At 40.6% G+C, this 17,928-nt stretch overlaps 2 protein-coding genes across 4 annotated transcripts in view; both read left to right on the top strand.

The window, feature by feature from the left end:
* Window positions 1–1,915: 1,915 nt before the first annotated feature.
* Window positions 1,916–14,675, top strand: moxd1l (monooxygenase, DBH-like 1, like). Of its 3 annotated transcripts, XM_085246829.1 has the most exons (14): window positions 1,916–1,947; window positions 6,287–6,507; window positions 8,241–8,387; window positions 9,128–9,280; window positions 9,363–9,446; window positions 9,669–9,824; window positions 10,405–10,507; window positions 11,477–11,646; window positions 11,721–11,809; window positions 11,907–12,003; window positions 12,096–12,155; window positions 13,131–13,249; window positions 13,343–13,421; window positions 14,054–14,675. In XM_085246829.1, the coding sequence occupies exons 2-14, from the start codon at window positions 6,298–6,300 to the stop codon at window positions 14,207–14,209; spliced, it is 1,623 nt and encodes a 540-aa protein (XP_085102955.1). In that variant the 5' UTR covers window positions 1,916–1,947; window positions 6,287–6,297; the 3' UTR covers window positions 14,210–14,675. The 3 variants fall into 3 exon arrangements, with proteins under 3 accessions (XP_085102955.1, XP_085102958.1, XP_085102957.1); XM_085246832.1 differs by lacking the exon at window positions 1,916–1,947 and having other exon boundaries at window positions 6,203–6,507; XM_085246831.1 differs by lacking the exons at window positions 1,916–1,947; window positions 13,131–13,249; window positions 13,343–13,421; window positions 14,054–14,675 and adding an exon at window positions 12,808–12,954 and having other exon boundaries at window positions 6,219–6,507.
* Window positions 14,676–14,912: 237 nt separating this feature from the next.
* rps6kc1 (ribosomal protein S6 kinase B1) overlaps window positions 14,913–17,928 on the top strand; it is a 29,008-nt gene continuing 25,992 nt past the window's right edge. The window contains exons 1-3 of the mRNA XM_085246300.1: window positions 14,913–15,082; window positions 16,386–16,421; window positions 17,497–17,617. Coding sequence (XP_085102426.1) covers window positions 14,981–15,082; window positions 16,386–16,421; window positions 17,497–17,617 — 259 coding nt within the window. The 5' untranslated portion in view covers window positions 14,913–14,980. The remainder of the gene's footprint in view (window positions 15,083–16,385; window positions 16,422–17,496; window positions 17,618–17,928) is intronic.

Below are 17,928 nucleotides of genomic sequence, written 5' to 3' on the forward strand. Positions count from 1 at the left end.
TGGAACATCCCACCTGCTTGAAATCTGCCATAATCATCCCCATCCCTAAAAAGTCACCCACAACCAGTCTCAATGACTGCCGTCCAATTGCACTAACCCCTGCCATCACCAAGTGCTTCACGAAACTGGTTCTGGGGCACATCAGAACCTGTCTCCCCCCCGCTCTGGACTCACACCAATTTGCATATCAGACTAACAGATCCACCGAAGACACCATAGCCACTACTCTCCAAACAAGTACTGAGTCACCTGGAGCAACAGGAGAGCTATGTCAGAATGCTCTTCACTGACTTCAGCTCAGCCCTCAACACAATAATACCGGACATTTTGATCACCAAGTTACTCAACCTGGGGCTCCCCCCACCCACCTGCTCTTGGATAAAGGACTTTTTAGTCAACAGATCCCAGCGGGGGAAACTGGATCCTTGCCTCTCCTCCTCCCACACTCTCAGCACCGGCTCTCCCCAGGGCTGTGTACTAACCCACTACTCTACTCCCTCTACACATCTGAGTGCAGTCCTGCCCACCCAGAGGACATCATTATTAAATTTGCTGATGACACAACGGTGTTGGGGCTGATCACAGGGGAAAATGAGGTGGCCTACAGAGATGAGATCCTGAAACTGGGAGAATGGTGTGCATTAAACAACCTGGCACTTAACATCACCAAGACCAAGCAACTCATCCTGGACTTCAGGCGGAACAAAGCTGCCCTTGCCCCCCTGCCCATCAACGGTGAGCGAGTGCAATCCTTCAAATTCCTTGGCATCCACATCTCTGCAGTTCTCTCCTGGTCAGTCAACACCACGGTGCTAGTCAAGAAGGCCCAGCAGTGGCTACACTTCCTAAGGGTGCTCAGGAAGGAGCAACTAAACACCCCACTGCTGGTGACCTTCTACATATCCATCGTCGAGATGGATGCCGTGTGGCACGCTAGCTCCACGGAGGCAGACAGGAAGAGACTGCAGAGGTTGGTAAACACAGCACAAAAAATCGTCAGCTGGCCTCTGCTCTCCTTGTCTACCATCTATAACTGCAGTTGTTTCAGCAGGGGCAGAAACATCTTTAAGGATATCACCCACGTCGGCTACCATCTTTTTAACCTGCTGCCCTCTGGCAGGCGCTTCAGATCCATATGGGCCAGAACAAACAGACTCAGAGATAGCTTCTTCACCATACTCTGTCTCGGTGCTGTGTATTTATATTATGTGTATAGTTATATTATTGTATAGTTTTTTATAATATGCTAAGCACTTGTACACTTTTATGGAGCTGTTTTAAATCTCATTATACTGTGCATAACGACAATAAAGGCTTTCAGTTCAATTCAATTCAATTTTTGATACCTGTCAGTTACAATTATCTTTTATTTTGTCTCCTGATTTCCTGGGTTATCATTATTGGTAAAGACTTACCATGGTTCTCAGCCGGAAAAGGGTGGAGTGCCCACCCCGGGTCGGGGATGAGTTCCTGCCCCAAGTGGAGGAGTTCAAGTATCTCTCTTGTTTGCAAGTGATGGGAGAAGGGAGCCGGAGATCGACAGACGGATTGGGGCTGCAGCTGCAGTAGAGCTGGGCGATAGAACGATAACGATATGTATCGCGATATAACTTTTACTCGATAGAGAAATTAAGCTATCGCGATAGACCTCGCCGCTCTTGTCCTCAAAAAAAAAAAAAAAAAAAAAAAAAGGTCAGCCAATCCAAATTAAGTAGCGCGGAGCCGAACCAATCACAGCCGCAGCGTCACGTCGCGTGACTTGTTACCTTATAGCACAAGTGCCAAGCCGCACGTGTGTTTGTTTGGGAAGCAGCCAGCGGGTAATGGAGGAAATGAGTGTGCCGACTAGAAAAATCAACCGAGCGTGACCGAAGAGAAAACAGATGATGGGTCCAATGCCGGAGAGATTGTCGAACGGAAGAGCCATAGAAGTTCCGTAGTTTGAAGGTATTTCGGCTATTTCAAGTCTGACAAAAAACAGAGTAGCGCGCACTGTAAATTGTGCCGAAAGCAAGTCTGGAAATACAATAAACTGGTGCATGCGTCACACTGTGCGCCACGTTATTGTTTCGGTGAAATGGATTTCTACAATACTGTTAATTCTACTCTCTGCAGTGTTTAAATGCTTACATATACACACAGTTACTGTCCCTCCACACACACGACTCGGTTCTGCTTCTATGCCCCAGCTTTGTTTACTTTTTCCCACCGAGGCTTCTAGACTTCTGATTGGCCAGCATTTCGGCACGGTTAGGAATCTAGCGCCACCTGCTGCTTTGGCATGTTCATAGCAGCGTTTTCCTTCATTTCTGCCTTTATGTGTGGACGGGATTATTTTTTAAAACGAAAACGGAAAATCTCAGTTTTCAAAAATACCCGTGTACGTGTGGACGTAGCCTCAGTCTCTGACTGGAAGCGCTAATTCGTCATTCGGCTTTTGTCAGACTAAAGTAACTGTTAAAACTGTTTGAAAAGCTCAGCTATACAACAAGGAGAGATTGAGAATTTCCTTTTAGTTCTCAGTTTATTTGATATTGACAAAAGTTAGTCAGTTTTGTCTGTTCTTCTGTAAAACAAACTAAGATTTATTTTTAGAATTAATATTTTGTTTCTAAGTGGAATTGACAATTTAGTAGTCTGTTTTGTTTGTTCTATTTTGAAACTTAAACGCTTTAGCGGCTGCCTTTTGTGTAGTTTGCAATATTTGCCTTTATTTATCTGAAAAAGTCTCATGTTCCTTAAGTACATCTACCCTGTTGAACTTATTATGGGAAATAAATATTTAAATGAAAACAAGCTGCTGATTATTTCACATTTTACTTGTGAGCAACGGCACATTTAAATCTTACAAATATAGTTATTTGGCTTATATCGTGATAGATATCGTTATCGCCTGAAATGAAAAAAAACATATCGTGATATGAAAAAATCTCATATCGCCCAGCTCTAAGCTGCAGTAATGCAGACGCTGCACCGGTCCGTCATGGTGAAGAGGGAGCTGAGTGTAAAAGTGAAGCTCTCAATTTACCGGTCGATCTACGTCCCTACCCTCACCTATGGCCACGAATTGTGGGTAGTGACCGAAAGAACGAGATCGCCGTTACAAGCGGCAGAAATGAGCTTCATCCGAAGGGTGGCTGGCCTCTCCCTTAGAGATAGGGTGAGAAGTTCGGCCATCCGGGAGGGGCTCAGAGTAGAGCCGCTGCTGCTCCACATCGAAAGGAGCCAGCTGAGGTGGTTTGGGCGCCTCCTGGGTGAGGTGTTCCAGGCATGTCCCACCGGGAGGAGGCCCCGGGGCAGACCCAGGGCACGCTGGAGAGATTATATCTCTCGGCTGGCCTGGGAACGCCTTGGTGTGCCCCTGGATAAGCTGGAGGAGGTGGCTGGGGAGAGGGAGGTCTGGGCCTCTTTGCTTAGGCTGCTGCTCCCGCGACCCGGCCTCGGATAAAGCAGATGAAGATGGATGGATGGATGGACTTACAGCACTGTGTAAAAGTCTTTTTTTTATATATTTTTCTCAGAAATTGCAGTGAAACAAGTGCAAGCATACATAGAAATACAGGACAAAAGACAAAAACAGAGCTTGTACAGTTCTAATACACTTGAACCTTTATTCTTTAACACTTGTGTGGTGTTCATATTTTTGTTACTCAGCCAGTGTTCATGGGTCTGGTGGACCCACTAGAGTTTTGGCTTTCCAAATTAACACTATCAAACAATTTTATGTTAAATTACTCAACAGATGTTTACTTCATCCCAATTACAAGCCATATGAACAGCAAACATGGTTATTTTTTTCCCTTTACCTTTGTTAGATCACATTTATGAATTAATGTGCTTCTCGTTTTTTTTGTGTTTTTTTTTTATAAAATGTTATAAAAAAAATAAATCAGTTATAATCAAGTGGAGTGAGTGGAAAGACACAGCACATTTACACGTGAAGCAATATGTTTCACAACTAAATGGGATCAGCAGCTCATCAATGGTGACATTAGGCCCAGGGTTGTAAAACAGGGGGAGGCGGTGCACACACTTATCCCACACTGTCCTGAATGGCAGCTAGCTTGTCTCTCTGCCGTCGAGCTGGTCTGTCGTCTCGGTTATCAAAACGGATAATCCTGGAAATTTGGTGGAAGACATTGATGCATGGAAAGGTTCTTGCCGGTTTCTGCATCCCACAGGGATTCTGTGGATTCCCCTTTGGACCTGAAAACTCCTGCAAGGATAAGAACCCCAAAGTAGGCCTTTGGGGTTCTTAGATGAATTTGGTCCATCTCCTTCCACCTCTCTCCAAAAACACACCTTCCTTCTAGATTACTGCAATCCAGAATAATTTTCTGGATGGAATCTGGGATGAAAAGCTCAAATGAAGACTTGATGTCCTGCACATGAGTAACTGTCAGCCGTGTTGGCCCTGGCTTATCACAGTAGCAGCTCTGCAGGGTGGCTCATTTCTTGGGCAAGAATGGTAAATGGTAAATGGCCTGTATTTATATAGCGCTTTACTAGTCCCTAAGGACCCCAAAGCGCTTTACATATCCAGTCATCCACCCATTCACACACACATTCACACACAAGAAGACCATTCAATTTCACCAGTTATTGACATCCATATTTCTTCACTTGCTGTCTGGTGGGCTTGTTCTGGTCCTGGAGCTGGCTGCTGATGGGGCACTCGTCTTCATTTTGTTACTAAATGGTGCTCAACCTCATCCTCTTCTTCAAAGTCACTGTCAGACTGAATTTTCAGAAATGTGAAATATTCTGAAACCTCTTTGTCAACATCATCATCCGAAGCCCCTCTCTCTTCCAAAATCAATTGGATGGCCCTCGCAGCAGATAATCTTTTGCCATCTTGATCAGTTGTGATAAGGAACCACACTGGCAAAGTCTTATTTATAGTATTATGCCCCTAATTTGCAGGTGGGACAGGGTATGAGAAAATAAAATTTGGATCCCTCAAGAAAGAGGGTAAAATGTGTGGGAATGTAAGAGCAGACGGTGTTGATAGTTGAACTTTCAACAATGTTGCAACTTTGTGCGGGAGCAGAAGGGGAAGAAAACACTATCAGCAGCACCAGAGAGGAGGAAGACAGAGTGTGGGAACACAGGACCTACACTTTCAACACTTTTATTAGACCTGGGTCCAGTGGACCCGAACACCTTGTATGTAATGTAAATGCGTGGGGGGAGGTACAGAAAGTCCAACAAACAATAAATTCTAGCATGCAAAAACTTCTATGAATATTTGTTTGCAATGATCATTGCTGTCAACCAGTTTATCACTGACAATGATGACGATGACTAAAGAAATCTTCCTCTCTCCTTATGTGCTCAAGATAAGAAAACATTGCATATGTTGGTAAAAAACCAAAAAAAACCAAAACAAACCTAGACTGTGCAACTGAACCTGTGAACAGGATGAGTTGCACAGTAAAATGACCAAAGAAGTGTCATGTGTAAGAGCACTCAAGTCAGTTGTTATGTAAGTTGTAACTCTACTTGAAGTGAAGTGCTTTTCCTTAAAATATTAGATATTTGTTCAGCCACTGCATAGAAGAAGAATCTCTCTGAAATGTTCGCTAAAGAATATGAGACGGTTAAAGATTGCACACTGTAAAAAATAACACATGAACAAGGAAATAAACCTAAAACTTTTGTATCTTAGGATCTGAATGCAGCACGCAGAGACTAACTACACAATTCACATTCCTGCGCCATGAAATTCTTTTGACTCGACTCAAGCCTTTGACATATGAGAACGTGACAGTAGGTGAGAAGAAAGTATTATACATTTCACTTCTCCTTAGCACCCATTCATATGTCAATCACCTGAGCCTGGCAGTTAAAAAACAAAACAAAACAAAACAAAGTGTAGGTGAAATCTTCAGCCTACCTGTGGACATTTTAGTGCTGTATGAAAAGCACTGTGGCTGGAGACTGCTAGTACATAAAAGATTCAATTACGGATTTAATACTAAGGCTTTAAAGAAGTTGAGTTTGAAACTCTTGTGAGGTTTTACAAGGATGAGAATGTGACAGGGAGCCCAGTTTTTATTGTTCAGCAAGGGCAAACAGTAAATGCCTGAGCACTTTACCCCCCCCCCCCCCCCCACTATCACTTGAGCTGATCTCGAAACGCAGGTGTGTCTTTGGATGGTGGGAGGGAGTTTGGCAGCCCTGCTAGTATTCAGCTCAGTTTGAAGAGTTTCAGCTTTGCAGCTTTGCAGAGGCATCATGTGCTCTCCGCTTCCCTTTTTCTCCCTGCTACTGATCTGCGCAACAGGGTCATGGGCGATGGATGTCACAATGCCCTTTATGGAGTACCTGGACCAGGAGCAACTGGTGTGCCTGAAGTGGGGCTTTGACAATCCAGCAGGTGACATTACATTCCAGCTGGCGGTCAACACCACAGGCTGGGTGGGTTTTGGTTTGAGCCCGAACGGAGACATGAAAGGATCAGACATCGTCATAGGAGGAGTTGGATCCAGTGGAAGCTACTTCTCGGTTAGTTATGAAATAATTATAAATGAGCAGCTGTTGTATTTTTACTTATTTAGTATAAACAGCTGGAAGCTTTCATCCTCATTCATCTTGTTTAATTTAATTTTGTGTTTTGGTTTTCTTTTCAGTTTCATATAAGTTGTTTTAGTTTGGATTCTATTGAAAATTATTAATTTTTGTTTAGTTTTTAGATTTGCATAGTTTTAGTTTTTAGTGTTACTGTGTCCTGTTCGGTATTTGTCAAGGACAGAAATAGAAAAAATAGATACAGCGGTGTGAAAAAGTGCTTGCCACCTTCCTGTTTTCTTATTATTACATGGCCCTGTGTGAAAAAGTGATGGCCCACACCTTGTTAAATCACAAATTAACTGTGATTAACCACATGTTATACAAAGCTGAGTTCAGTGTCACTGCCACACCCAGGGATGATTACTGCCAGACCTGCTGAATCAAGAAATCACTTAAATGGAACCTGTCTGACAAACTGAAGCGGGCTAGGAGATCTCAACAAAACATTTCATGATCCAAAGAAAAAGCTGAGAAACAAAGTCACTGACATCTATCAGTCTGGAAAGGGATATAAAGGAATTTCTAAGGCTCTGGGGCTCCAGTGAACTATGGTGAGAGCCATTAGCCACGAAAGGAGAAAACTTGGAACAGTAGTGAAGCTTCCCCAGAGTGGCCAGCCTACTAAAATTACTCCAAAAGTGCACTGATGACCCTTCCAGGAGGTCACAGAAGAAACCAAAACAACATCTAAAGACCTGCAGACCTCACTTGCCTCTGTTAAGGTCAGTGTTAAGGTTAGTGACTCCACTAAAAATGGGGCTGGGCAAAAGTGGCCTTCATGGCAGAATTCCAAGATGAAAACCACTGCTGAGCAAAAGGAACAGAAAGGCTCGTCTCAGTTTTGCCGGAAAACATCTTGATGATCCCCAAGATCTTTGGGAAAATATTCTGTGGCCTGATGAGTCAAAATTAAACTTTTTGGAAAGTGTGTATTCTGTTACATCTGGTGTAAAAGTAACACAGCGTTTCAGAAAAGGAACGTCATACCAACAGTAAATTCTGTGGTAGTAGTGTGATGGTCTGGGGTTGTGTTGCTACGTAAGGGCCCGGAAGACTTGCTGTGGTAAATGGAACCGTGAATTACAGTCATCTGCTCGTGACCTCAAGCTGAAGCACACTTGAGTTTTGCAGCAGGACAGTGATCCAAAACACACCAGCAAGTCCACCTCTGAATGGCTTAGGAAAAACAAAATGAAGACTTTAGAATGGTCTAGTCAAAGTCCTGACCTGAATCCGATTGAGATGCTGTGGCATGACCTTAATAAGGCATTTCATACTTGAAACCCCTCCAGTGTGGCTGAATTACAACAATACTGCAAAGATGAGTGGGCCAAAATTGCAGTTGTTGCTGCTAAGGGTGGCCCAACCAGTTGTTAGGTTTATAGAGAGGAATCACCATGCAGGTTTTGATTTTCCCCTTACTAATAAACAGCTTAATTTAGAAACTGCATTTGTGTTTACTTGTGTTATCTTTTTCTAATATTTAACTTTGTCTGATGATCTGAAACAATTAAGTGTGACAAACATACAAAAAAAAAAAAAGAAATCAAGACGTGGGCAAACCCTTTTTCACACCACACAACTTTTGTAAGTGATCTTTCAAAAGGACACACCTAACAGTGCCAGAGACTAATGTCTGGCTTTCTGCTGTTGTTTTTTTCCATTAGGATCGATACGCCACGGGCAACTCCATGCCCCTAGAGGATGCACAGCAGAGCTACACTCTCCTCTCTATGCGGGAAAATGAGGGGCAAACCGTCATGACCTTTAAGAGGCCTATTAAAACGTGTGATGATAAAGACTTCCAGATCACTGTAACTATTTTGTTGCTTGTTTCTTTTCTTTCTTTCTTTTCTTTCCCCTTATCACAGTCTGCATGTGTGGGATTAGTGTGACACAGCCATCACAATTATTATTTTTATTTTGTCTAATGAAGGTTTTTTGGTTTTTTGGTTTTGTTTTACAAAATAGTTCCCATAAAAACATAAAAACAAACAAGTGAATCATGCTGAGAAGAGGTGCAACGTTTCTCTCTTCATACCACATCTATAGGTCTCATATGACACCACAATTAGACTTTGTTGTCTAGGCCTGAAACACAAGTTAAGTCTCTTTGTTGTACCCTTTTCTCTGTTTTCCTTCTTTGTTGCCATAGATGTAATTCTCTGGCTAATGCTCAAGTTTCACAGTCTACAATCTGCAATTCCAGTTCTTTTGTTAGGCTCCCCGGGCTTTTTTTCCTCCACACATTGCCCTGGGTTTCCAGAAGAATACAATGGCATGATTTCATTTTGAACACATGAAATGCTACACAGTTCCTAGTAACAAGACTCAAAGACTATAGTACACCTTTGCAGTAGCACAGAAATCTACACAGTCAGCGCATTAAACCACTTTATGTAACATGTTAAGTTATTTTACAAGGTATAAAAAGATATTAATAATCAGAAACGTCTCACAATATCACCTTCCACAAGAATGTATATATTACTGTATTGCTTCTATGTGTAAGGGATCATATTGCCTGACCTAAATTACCATCTCTCTCTCTCAGGCTCAGCCAATCAAACTCATCTTTGCCTATGGGAAAACAGATGAGATCTCTTACCACGTGTCCAGACGAGGCACCAAAGAAGTAAATCTACTGCACTATATGCCAAAGTCCATCCCAACCAACTCCAGCTATCTTAGTGCTACGGTGGACAACGTAAGAATTACTGACAATAACAGTCAGATCAGAAATATCGTATTGTTTGTTGTTTATTTACCTTTATATTTGTTGTTTACAGATCATAGTCCCTTCCAACACTACCTACTATCACTGCAAAGTTATGCAGTTCCCAAAGTTAAATACAAAACATCATATTTACCAGGTAAGCATTATTTCTTTATGTTTCTGTCGTCACTGTTCTTTCATTTGTGTCTGATTGGGTAATTAAAATGCATATAAAAGCACACCCACATTGATGTATGTGTAAGCATAAATAAACTACCGTAATAAAAAAAGTGTCACAACAAAGTAGACTTTATGAATTTATATGCTGTCATTGTGATTTTTATGTTTATTTCAACCTCGTTCTCCTAATTTACCTCAGATCGAGCCCGTGATCGAGCACCTTGACCTCATTCATCATATGCTGCTGTACCATTGTCCCCCCAAAGTGACAGAGCCTTATGACAAGCCATGCTACATTGGAGACATAGGAGACAGCTGCTTTGGAATAGTGGCTTCTTGGGGAGTGGGAGGCGGGGTGAGAGAGACTGTACACTGTAAACCTAAAGAAGTTAGCAGAAGTTTATTAACTTAACAGTTGGACCTTATCAGAACTCCAATATTTTGATTGCATTTGACATGTACCTTTTGTCTAAAATAAAAGTAAAATTGTTTAATAATTGAATTCATAAATATTTAGTAACAAGAACTTAGTTTTCGTTTATGACTCCCGTGTGAATAAGCTGACATAACTTACGAGGAACGAGTACAACAGAGTCACTGTTTCAGTTTAGCAAAACTCAATATTTATTGTTCACTTTTATAATCGTTTTTTTAAATAAACAAAAGTCAAACATCAACTTTGAAAACTCAAAAACAAGTCAGACAAAATGTAAAGTTTATTTATATTTTTATATGTAGCGGGTACTTAATATCCAAAATAGTTAAAGTTCATCTGAACTGACTAAAATGAGAGAAAATATTGGATTAACTTGAGTTTGTGGGACTGTTTTTTTTTTTTTTTTATTAAATTTACATCACATCATTTTTTTCTTGTGTGTGTTGTTTCTGTGCCAGTGTTACATCAGTTCTCCTACAATTCATCTCTAAATCTTCAGGTGTACGAGCTTCCGGAAAATGTGGGAATTCCCATTGGAGGAGAGAAGAGCGATGCATTCTATAGGCTGGAAATCCATTACAATAACCCAGAGAGGAAAGAAGGTAAATAGTGAGTTCATTAAAACTAAGGACAAGTTAAAAGAGAAATATGACCCCTTGACCTCTGCAGTGAGGTTGCCGCATTGATCTAGATTATTTTAAAGTGTCACTGAAAATTAATCCAGAGTTGTTCAAAATGTTCATCTTTCACTATGATGAAACATTTCTGGCCTGATAGAAGCCTTAATTTTTGCCACAAACCCCTTCAAACACCATTTTTGGTTTTAACCTTAATTTAACCAGAAAGGAATAATTTTGAGATTTAGAAATTATTCTGAAAGTGTCTTGGACTATGTGGCACGGTGGTTAGCACTGTTGCCTCACAGCAAGAAGGGCCTGAGTTCAATTCCACCATCAGGCCAGGGTCTTTCTGTGGAGTGTTTTCATGGGTACTCTGGCTTCCTCCCACAGTCCAAAGACATGCAGTTTGTGGGGATAGGTTAATTGAAAAATCTATAATAATGCCCATAGGTGTGAACGTGAATAGTTGTCTGTCCCTGTGTGTTGGCCCTGTGACAGACTGGCGACCTGTCCAGGGTGTAGCCCGCCTCTCACCCCATGACAGCTGGGATAGGCTCCAGAACCCCCCGTGACCCTGAAAAGGATAAGCAGAAGCAAATGGATGGATAGATGCCTCAGACTAAAACGGGTAGCATTAATCTTAATCTTACATACCAACGCTGGGAGAAAACCGGCTCCCAGCTAGAGTGGGGGGCACCTGGGGAGCCATGTTTAAATACTGCGGCACAGATGTGTTATGCTGTGCTTTCCATTGCCACCACCAAAACACCCAGTTAGGTTGGCGATCTAGTTAAAGTGTTGAGGCACTTTGACACCCAGTATCCAACTATGTTTGTCAAAAATTTAATATGCTTCCTATGATCTTGAATTTATTTACTTAACTTTAATATCATTATTATTATTAGTAGTAGTAGTAGTAGTAGTATTTGACTGTTCTTTTTCTCTCTACAGGCATTAAAGACAGCTCAGGATTAAGATTACACTATACTGCAAAGCTACGGCAGCATGATGTGGGCATTATGACTACAGGTGTCTTACCAGGAAGCGTGAAGTACGATATCCCTCCAAAAGCTAACCAGTTCCACACCTACGGCATATGCAACACTGCTTACTTTTCAAAGGTATGCACCTCTGCAATATGGATTCCAAGATGTATTTAAAAAGTCTGTAAAAGTTTTTTTTCTCCTTCCCATAGTTTTTGAACCCTGTGCCTGATCTTCAAGTGTTTGCTGTGTTCTTGCACACTCACTTGGCTGGGACGAAAGTCAGAGCTGGCCACTTCAGGTAAAAAACAAAAAAAGGCAGACTCTATGCAGCTCAACAGCAATCAATGTCGTCTGCATGAATTTAGAGTTGATTTTCCCGGTGCATCCCACTGCAGAAATGAACGACAGATAGATTTTTTGGGCATAGATGAAAACTACAACTTTGATCTACAACAGGCTGTCAGTTTGGGAAGCATAAAGACAATCAAGCAGGTAAGGGTTCATTACTTCCATGCACATTTATGAACACAATAGAGAAAAATGGAAAACAATTAGCTGTCTATGGTTTTTTCCTTCCACTACAGGGGGATGAAATTGTAGTGGAGTGCACCTACAATACTACCAATCGTGCTTCAGTCACTAAGGTGGGTTAGTAGTGTATGGCTTGAATGAAATCAAGACTGCCTGAGTGAAACCAGAAAAAAATGTAGCACAAGTAATCTTAAACAAACAAGTGGTTTACTAGTTTTTGCATCCATATCTTAGAAATGACATGTAATGCACAATGTTCAGCTGTGATTATGACTGTTAAATATGTACTGCTTCCCATAGCAGCAAAATCCTTGTATCAAGAAGCATACAGATATGAACACAGTGTTCCTTCCTATTCATTATAATAATATCAAAAGATATGTGATCTGTAGTGAGGATAGGGAGTCAAGCGGAGACCTGGAGGTGTGCTCTGGAGCGAAGATGAATAAAAAGAAAAAATATCTGTAAATGAGAGGGAGACATTTGTAACGTGTGAAACTGCAGGGAGTAGAGGTAGTGAAAATGAACTAGCTTAAACACCTGGGGTTAACCAGGAATAGAGGGCAAGTGGGGTGGAGATGAGTGTCAGGAATGATTTGTGATTGAAGCAACAGTGAAAGGGAAAGTTTACAGGATGGTAAACCTTGAAAAGCACAATCTTCAAACCATACATCATAATGAGGCCTGTTGTCATGTATGGTTTGGAGATCGTGGCTCTGACAAAAAGAAAAGAGCTGGAGCTGAAGATTCTATTATTTTCATCAGGAACCACACTGGACAAGATTAGAAATGAGTACATCAGAGAGGCAGCTCAGGTTGAACAGTTTGGAGACAAGGCTGAGATGGTTTGGACATGTGCAAAGGAGGGACAGTTGATTTATCAGACAAAGGATGCTGAAGATGGAGCTGCCAGGAAGGAGAACAAGAGAAAGACCTCAGAAGAGATGCAGAGGGTTGGTGTGACAGAGGAGAATGATCCACTGTGATGACTCCTAAAGGGAGCAGCTGGAAGAAGAAGATCTCGCAATCATTTTACACCATGAAAGCAAGTTAGACTGCATTGAATCTCTAATGCATGCTCCTTTCAGATGGGGTTAGCAACTACCAATGAGATGTGCCTTGCTTTCCTGTTCTACTACCCTGTGATCAACATCACCTCATGCGTTAGCATTCCAGATACCAAAGGAGTGCTGATTGACGCAGAGAAGTAAGCTCTGATGCAATGCTTCAGCCACCCTTTTGATTTTTTTCCCCATACATATGCATTTGAGTAAACTAGCTATATACTGATTTTTGACAGAATACCCATGGATAAGATCACTGAGTATGAAATGATGTTAAAGAAGGCACCGCAATATCAAGCAATCATAAACAGTAATGTAAGTATCAGTCTTAGTTATTTGATACTGTTCTTTTTTTCCTGTGGGATTTAATCAAATGTTTTTGAAGATTAAAAGATAGATACTGGCACCGACAACATGTTATATTTTATTATTTATAGGTTATATAAAATGTTTATATCAATAAGCTTGTTTCTTTACAACTTCAGACATATAGTGGCTGGGTTATTAAAGTACAGGAAATAATATGAATGTGAACGTGATCCCATCATTAACATTTGACCTATTGTTTTTGTTTTTTACATGTATTTATTTTTATCTAACATTGTTTCCTCCTCTACATCTGTTCTGTATTGTTGCCATTTTGCATTTATGCTAAGCATCTTTGGAGTGTTAATTTTTATAATAATATTTGACTGGCCAGTAAGCCAGGCTTCTATACTGTCACACACATCTATGCATGCGTATTTAAGATTTTATAAATGGTTCTTATGGTTTATGATCAAAATATGATAAACACAGCATAATCACAAAGTTGGAGCTTTTATTTGTCTTTCTCTACAGTATGTGGCATTTAAGTGGAAGTCACTGACAAAAAAAGCAAGATATTTCATTGTTTTTTAACTGCAGAAAAAAAGTGTTATTGTGATTATCTTTTTTTTTATTTGCAGCACAATGCAAACCTTTTCCCAAATGGCACTGTAAGGGATCTGATGAAGACACCTGCTGCTTGCCAGATTAGAAACACTTCAAACAGATTCAGCACATCCTGGATTGTGAATCTTGCAGGAATCATACTTGTGCTACTCTGGATTATATTAATGTAGCCCAGGCATTGGCAATAGAGCCAGTTCCAATCCCTATAAAGGAAGACAGAGTTGTTCAAATCTTTACTGTATCGACATTACATCAGCTTTTCCAAGCTTTTGGTTTCTCTTTTTATGATATCATTTATCTTTCTTGTTAAATTTTAATCACAGTCATTTTCTTTAGCACCTGATTGATTTTCATACTAAGCACAGGGACAGGGATATTTACATTACACATATTAAGCCATTAATACTGAAGCACAACTTCAGTTTGTAAGCTGGGATACTGTCTCTACCACAGCAGCAATAAAAACATTTATTGTTTCTGAAATGGCAATAATAAAAGTTTGCATGATTTTCAGTATGAATGCAGTTTTTTTTTCCTTTATTGCATTACTATTTGCTAATTGAGTAGATCAGAACTTTCTGTATTATTAAATCCAAATGTTGGTTGTTAAGATTAACAGTTAATTACAGATCAAGTGTACATGACATAATATGCTTCCCATGTTGCACAAAAAATGACTTTCTGTTTGGTGACATATATTCTATTGATTTAATGTCTAATTGTTAATTTCTGTGTTTAAAAAAAATCTGATCACTCACGGAATAAAGAAATTCACCGGTAGCAAATTGAACTGCCATTCCCGTAGACAAAGATTACAGTTCAGTTGCTTTCCTAAAGGGGGCGCTCTGATTTATTTGTCTGCATGTTACTGACTGTGCAGTCAGAGAATGAATGTGTACGGCTAGCCGGCTGGTAGCTTCGGCAATGTTGTCAATATCAGAATGATATCGCAGCGGGACAGAGGAGAACTTGCTCGGTTTTATACTGTTACAGATCCCAAGAAGCACCAGAAAGGCTACACTGTGTACAAAGTCACTGCAAGGGTAAGTAAATAGACGATGAGCACTGGGAAGGCTAGGCTAATGCTAGGTGTCAATAGCTAGCAGTGTTAGCCAAGCTGTTATGATTATAAAGAGACCCAAATAAAAACGTCAGGTTAACCGTGTGGCGGTGAATTAAAAGTGGCGACAGCTTTTGAGAACATATGTGTAGCTAATGGGCACATTCATACCCTCTCTTGTTTCAAAATACATGCTTTCTATTTGCTAACTTACACTGTCGATTTGAAGCGAATTGAATGTGACCCAGAGTTAACCCGGGTGTTAATGGTTTGATGCTAAACAACTAAGTTAATGTTATGTATAGTGTTGTGATACACAGATATTCAGGAGGTGGCAACTCGTTCTTTTGTTTCGCTACATTTTCAGCTAACAAAACTATTTAACACTTCTGTGTTAAAGCCGAAGTACTTTATGATCCGCATGTTGAGCAGAACCGAAACACAATACGTGTGTACGAATGAGGAGGAGGCAAGTGTAACAGTGAAGTAAAAGGTGGATGAGTTTAAATACCTGGGGTCAACCATCTAAAGCATCTGAGTGCAGGCTGGGTGGAGTGGGTGGAGAGTGCCAGTGGAGATTTCTGGCAGGAGGATAGCAGTAAATGTCAGAGGGAAGGTTTAGAAAGTTGGAGATTAGGTTTAGGTTTAGGTTTGGAGACAGTGGAACTGACAAAAAGAGAGAAGGCAGAGCTGAAGATGTTAACATTTTCATTGGTAGTGACCAGGATCGACAAGATTAGAAATGATTATATCACAGGGACTGACTAGCTTGGGTTGTTTAGAGGCAAGGCTGAAATGGTTTGTACTTATGCAGAGGAAGGATAGTGGATATATTGGGCAAAGGGTGCTTAACTTAGAACTGCCAGGCAGGAATAAAATAGGAAAACTACAGGAAAAAATTAATGGATGTAGTGAAGGAGGACATGCAGAGGGTTAGTGTGACAGGAGGATGCTAGGAATAGGGTGAGATACGTAGAGCAGCGTGCCTACTGATGATTGAGTTTATCTGATTATTAATCAGCACTTATGCGATCACATTGCTACATTCGCATTGTAAAAACTGGACTGGGGCAGGCTGAGTGTCTTTGTCTGGCTGCTGTCCTTGTTATGACTCTGGGTGATGTCTCGTTCTAACACTCGAGACTTCCGTCACTGTACATAATGCCGTCATTGTGACACTCAGAGCCTTGTCCCTGCTCATACTTGTGACAGCCCTGCAAGGAAGTTGCTCTAGCAAGAGATAGGGATCACTCACATGGATTTTCTCTTCTCCCTCTTTTACACAGATAATCTCCAGGAAGAATCCAGAGGATGTCCAGGAGGTAAGACATGCAGCTTTTTTTCAATCCATTTTTTGAGTGGTCAATGCTTCTTTACCTTTGACAACTGAGAAATACCAAGACAAGGGCTACTGTATTTCTCATCCAAAAATAATGGCAAGGAGATATTTCAGTTTCAGATATTTCGTTTTACTCGTTTTAATTCATGAATTTCAGAATCTGGCTTTATGGCTTCTTTACACATTATATCCTGAAACCGAAGCTTAGGTCTTTTAACCAGAAACATTGTGAAATGTAGTTTACAGATAATTAGGCCTACACCTGGAAACTTGTTCATATCTAACTTTTGCACTATTTATTTTAATCTAAATGCTTACTATCTATATATGCCTTGGTATGGACAGAAATCCACCGAAGTTACTCATTAATTATTCTGCTCATTTTACACGGTTTTACAGAGTATTTAAACCAACCATACTTGTCTGTGTTGTGCATGCATGCTGTCTTACATTTCAAACACACTGAGGAATGCAGTTAAGCCCACAACCAGTGCTAATGCAACAGGCATGATGTCAATTACTGTATGTGTTTCTAAGAGACAGAGAGATGTTTTGCCAGAAACACACATACCTCCATTACTGAGTAATCTTCCTGTTTGGAGGATGTGATTGGCCTAGTTTTTCCCCACACCATCCAGCAGCCTAAAATTTCCGCACACCACAGTAGCATCTCAATATGTGGCCATTATGCTTTTCTTTATTCCACTAAGTAACTGCTTCATTCTGGTTGTTGTGGCTTGTATTTAAAGTTTCGAAACACAAGATGACAGCAAAATGTGGACTACATTGATTTATGTTTTGGCCTAGTAGCAGTCACATGAGGGAAAAGTCTCTGGAGTTAAAGGCTGTGGAGTACTCTGGTTGTTATGTTAGCTATTTTTGAGTTTAACAAGATAGCATTATCGGTGACAATGAGCTTGCATTTACAAACAAGTAGAAAATCAGCTGCTTTTGTTCAGTCAACGATAATAATCATAATCCATTCAATTAAAGATAGATAGATCTTTAAACCCCAAATGATTGATTTATCTGTTTCTTCTGTGTCTGTCTTTCTGTAGATAACAGTGTGGAAGAGATACAGTGATTTCCGGAAACTCCATCAGAATCTCTGGCAGCTGCACAAGAATGCATGTGGCCAATCAGAGCTGTTTCCTCCCTTTGCTAAGGCCAAGGTCTTTGGTAAGAAGATGACTTTCTCTATTCCCCTGTGTCACACATTTGCCCTAAAATTATCCAGAGCGAAAGCTTGTCTTGATTGACAGAATTACTCCTCTACAGTTTTGTTCTTCTGTGAGATTTCTTTCGATTCTACAGTACCTCATCTTTGAGTTGTTGAGATTTTGAACAAAGAAAAATGTGAATGTTAGACTCTGTAGTAGGCGTGCAACTAAAGATTATTTTGTTAGTCGACTAATCTGCCAATTTTTTTTTTGATTAGTTAATCGGTCAACAATTATTTCAATAACTCTTATTCCCGCTGTTACCCTGTT

This window comes from Mchenga conophoros, linkage group LG15 (genome assembly GCF_057382185.1).
Source record: "Mchenga conophoros isolate Kocher_MC1m ecotype Shallow Benthic linkage group LG15, M_conophoros_male_GT1.1, whole genome shotgun sequence".
Lineage (NCBI taxonomy): Eukaryota > Metazoa > Chordata > Actinopteri > Cichliformes > Cichlidae > Mchenga > Mchenga conophoros.

Coding starts and splice junctions, on each gene's coding strand:
- moxd1l (XM_085246832.1), top strand. CDS start 6,238: ATGTGCTCTCCGCTTCCCTTTTTCTCCCTGCTACTGATCTGCGCAACA. Junction 9,447..9,668: donor CAAAACATCATATTTACCAG/GTAAGCATTATT, acceptor AATTTACCTCAG/ATCGAGCCCGTGATCGAGCA. Junction 9,825..10,404: donor CTTGGGGAGTGGGAGGCGGG/GTGAGAGAGACT, acceptor CTAAATCTTCAG/GTGTACGAGCTTCCGGAAAA.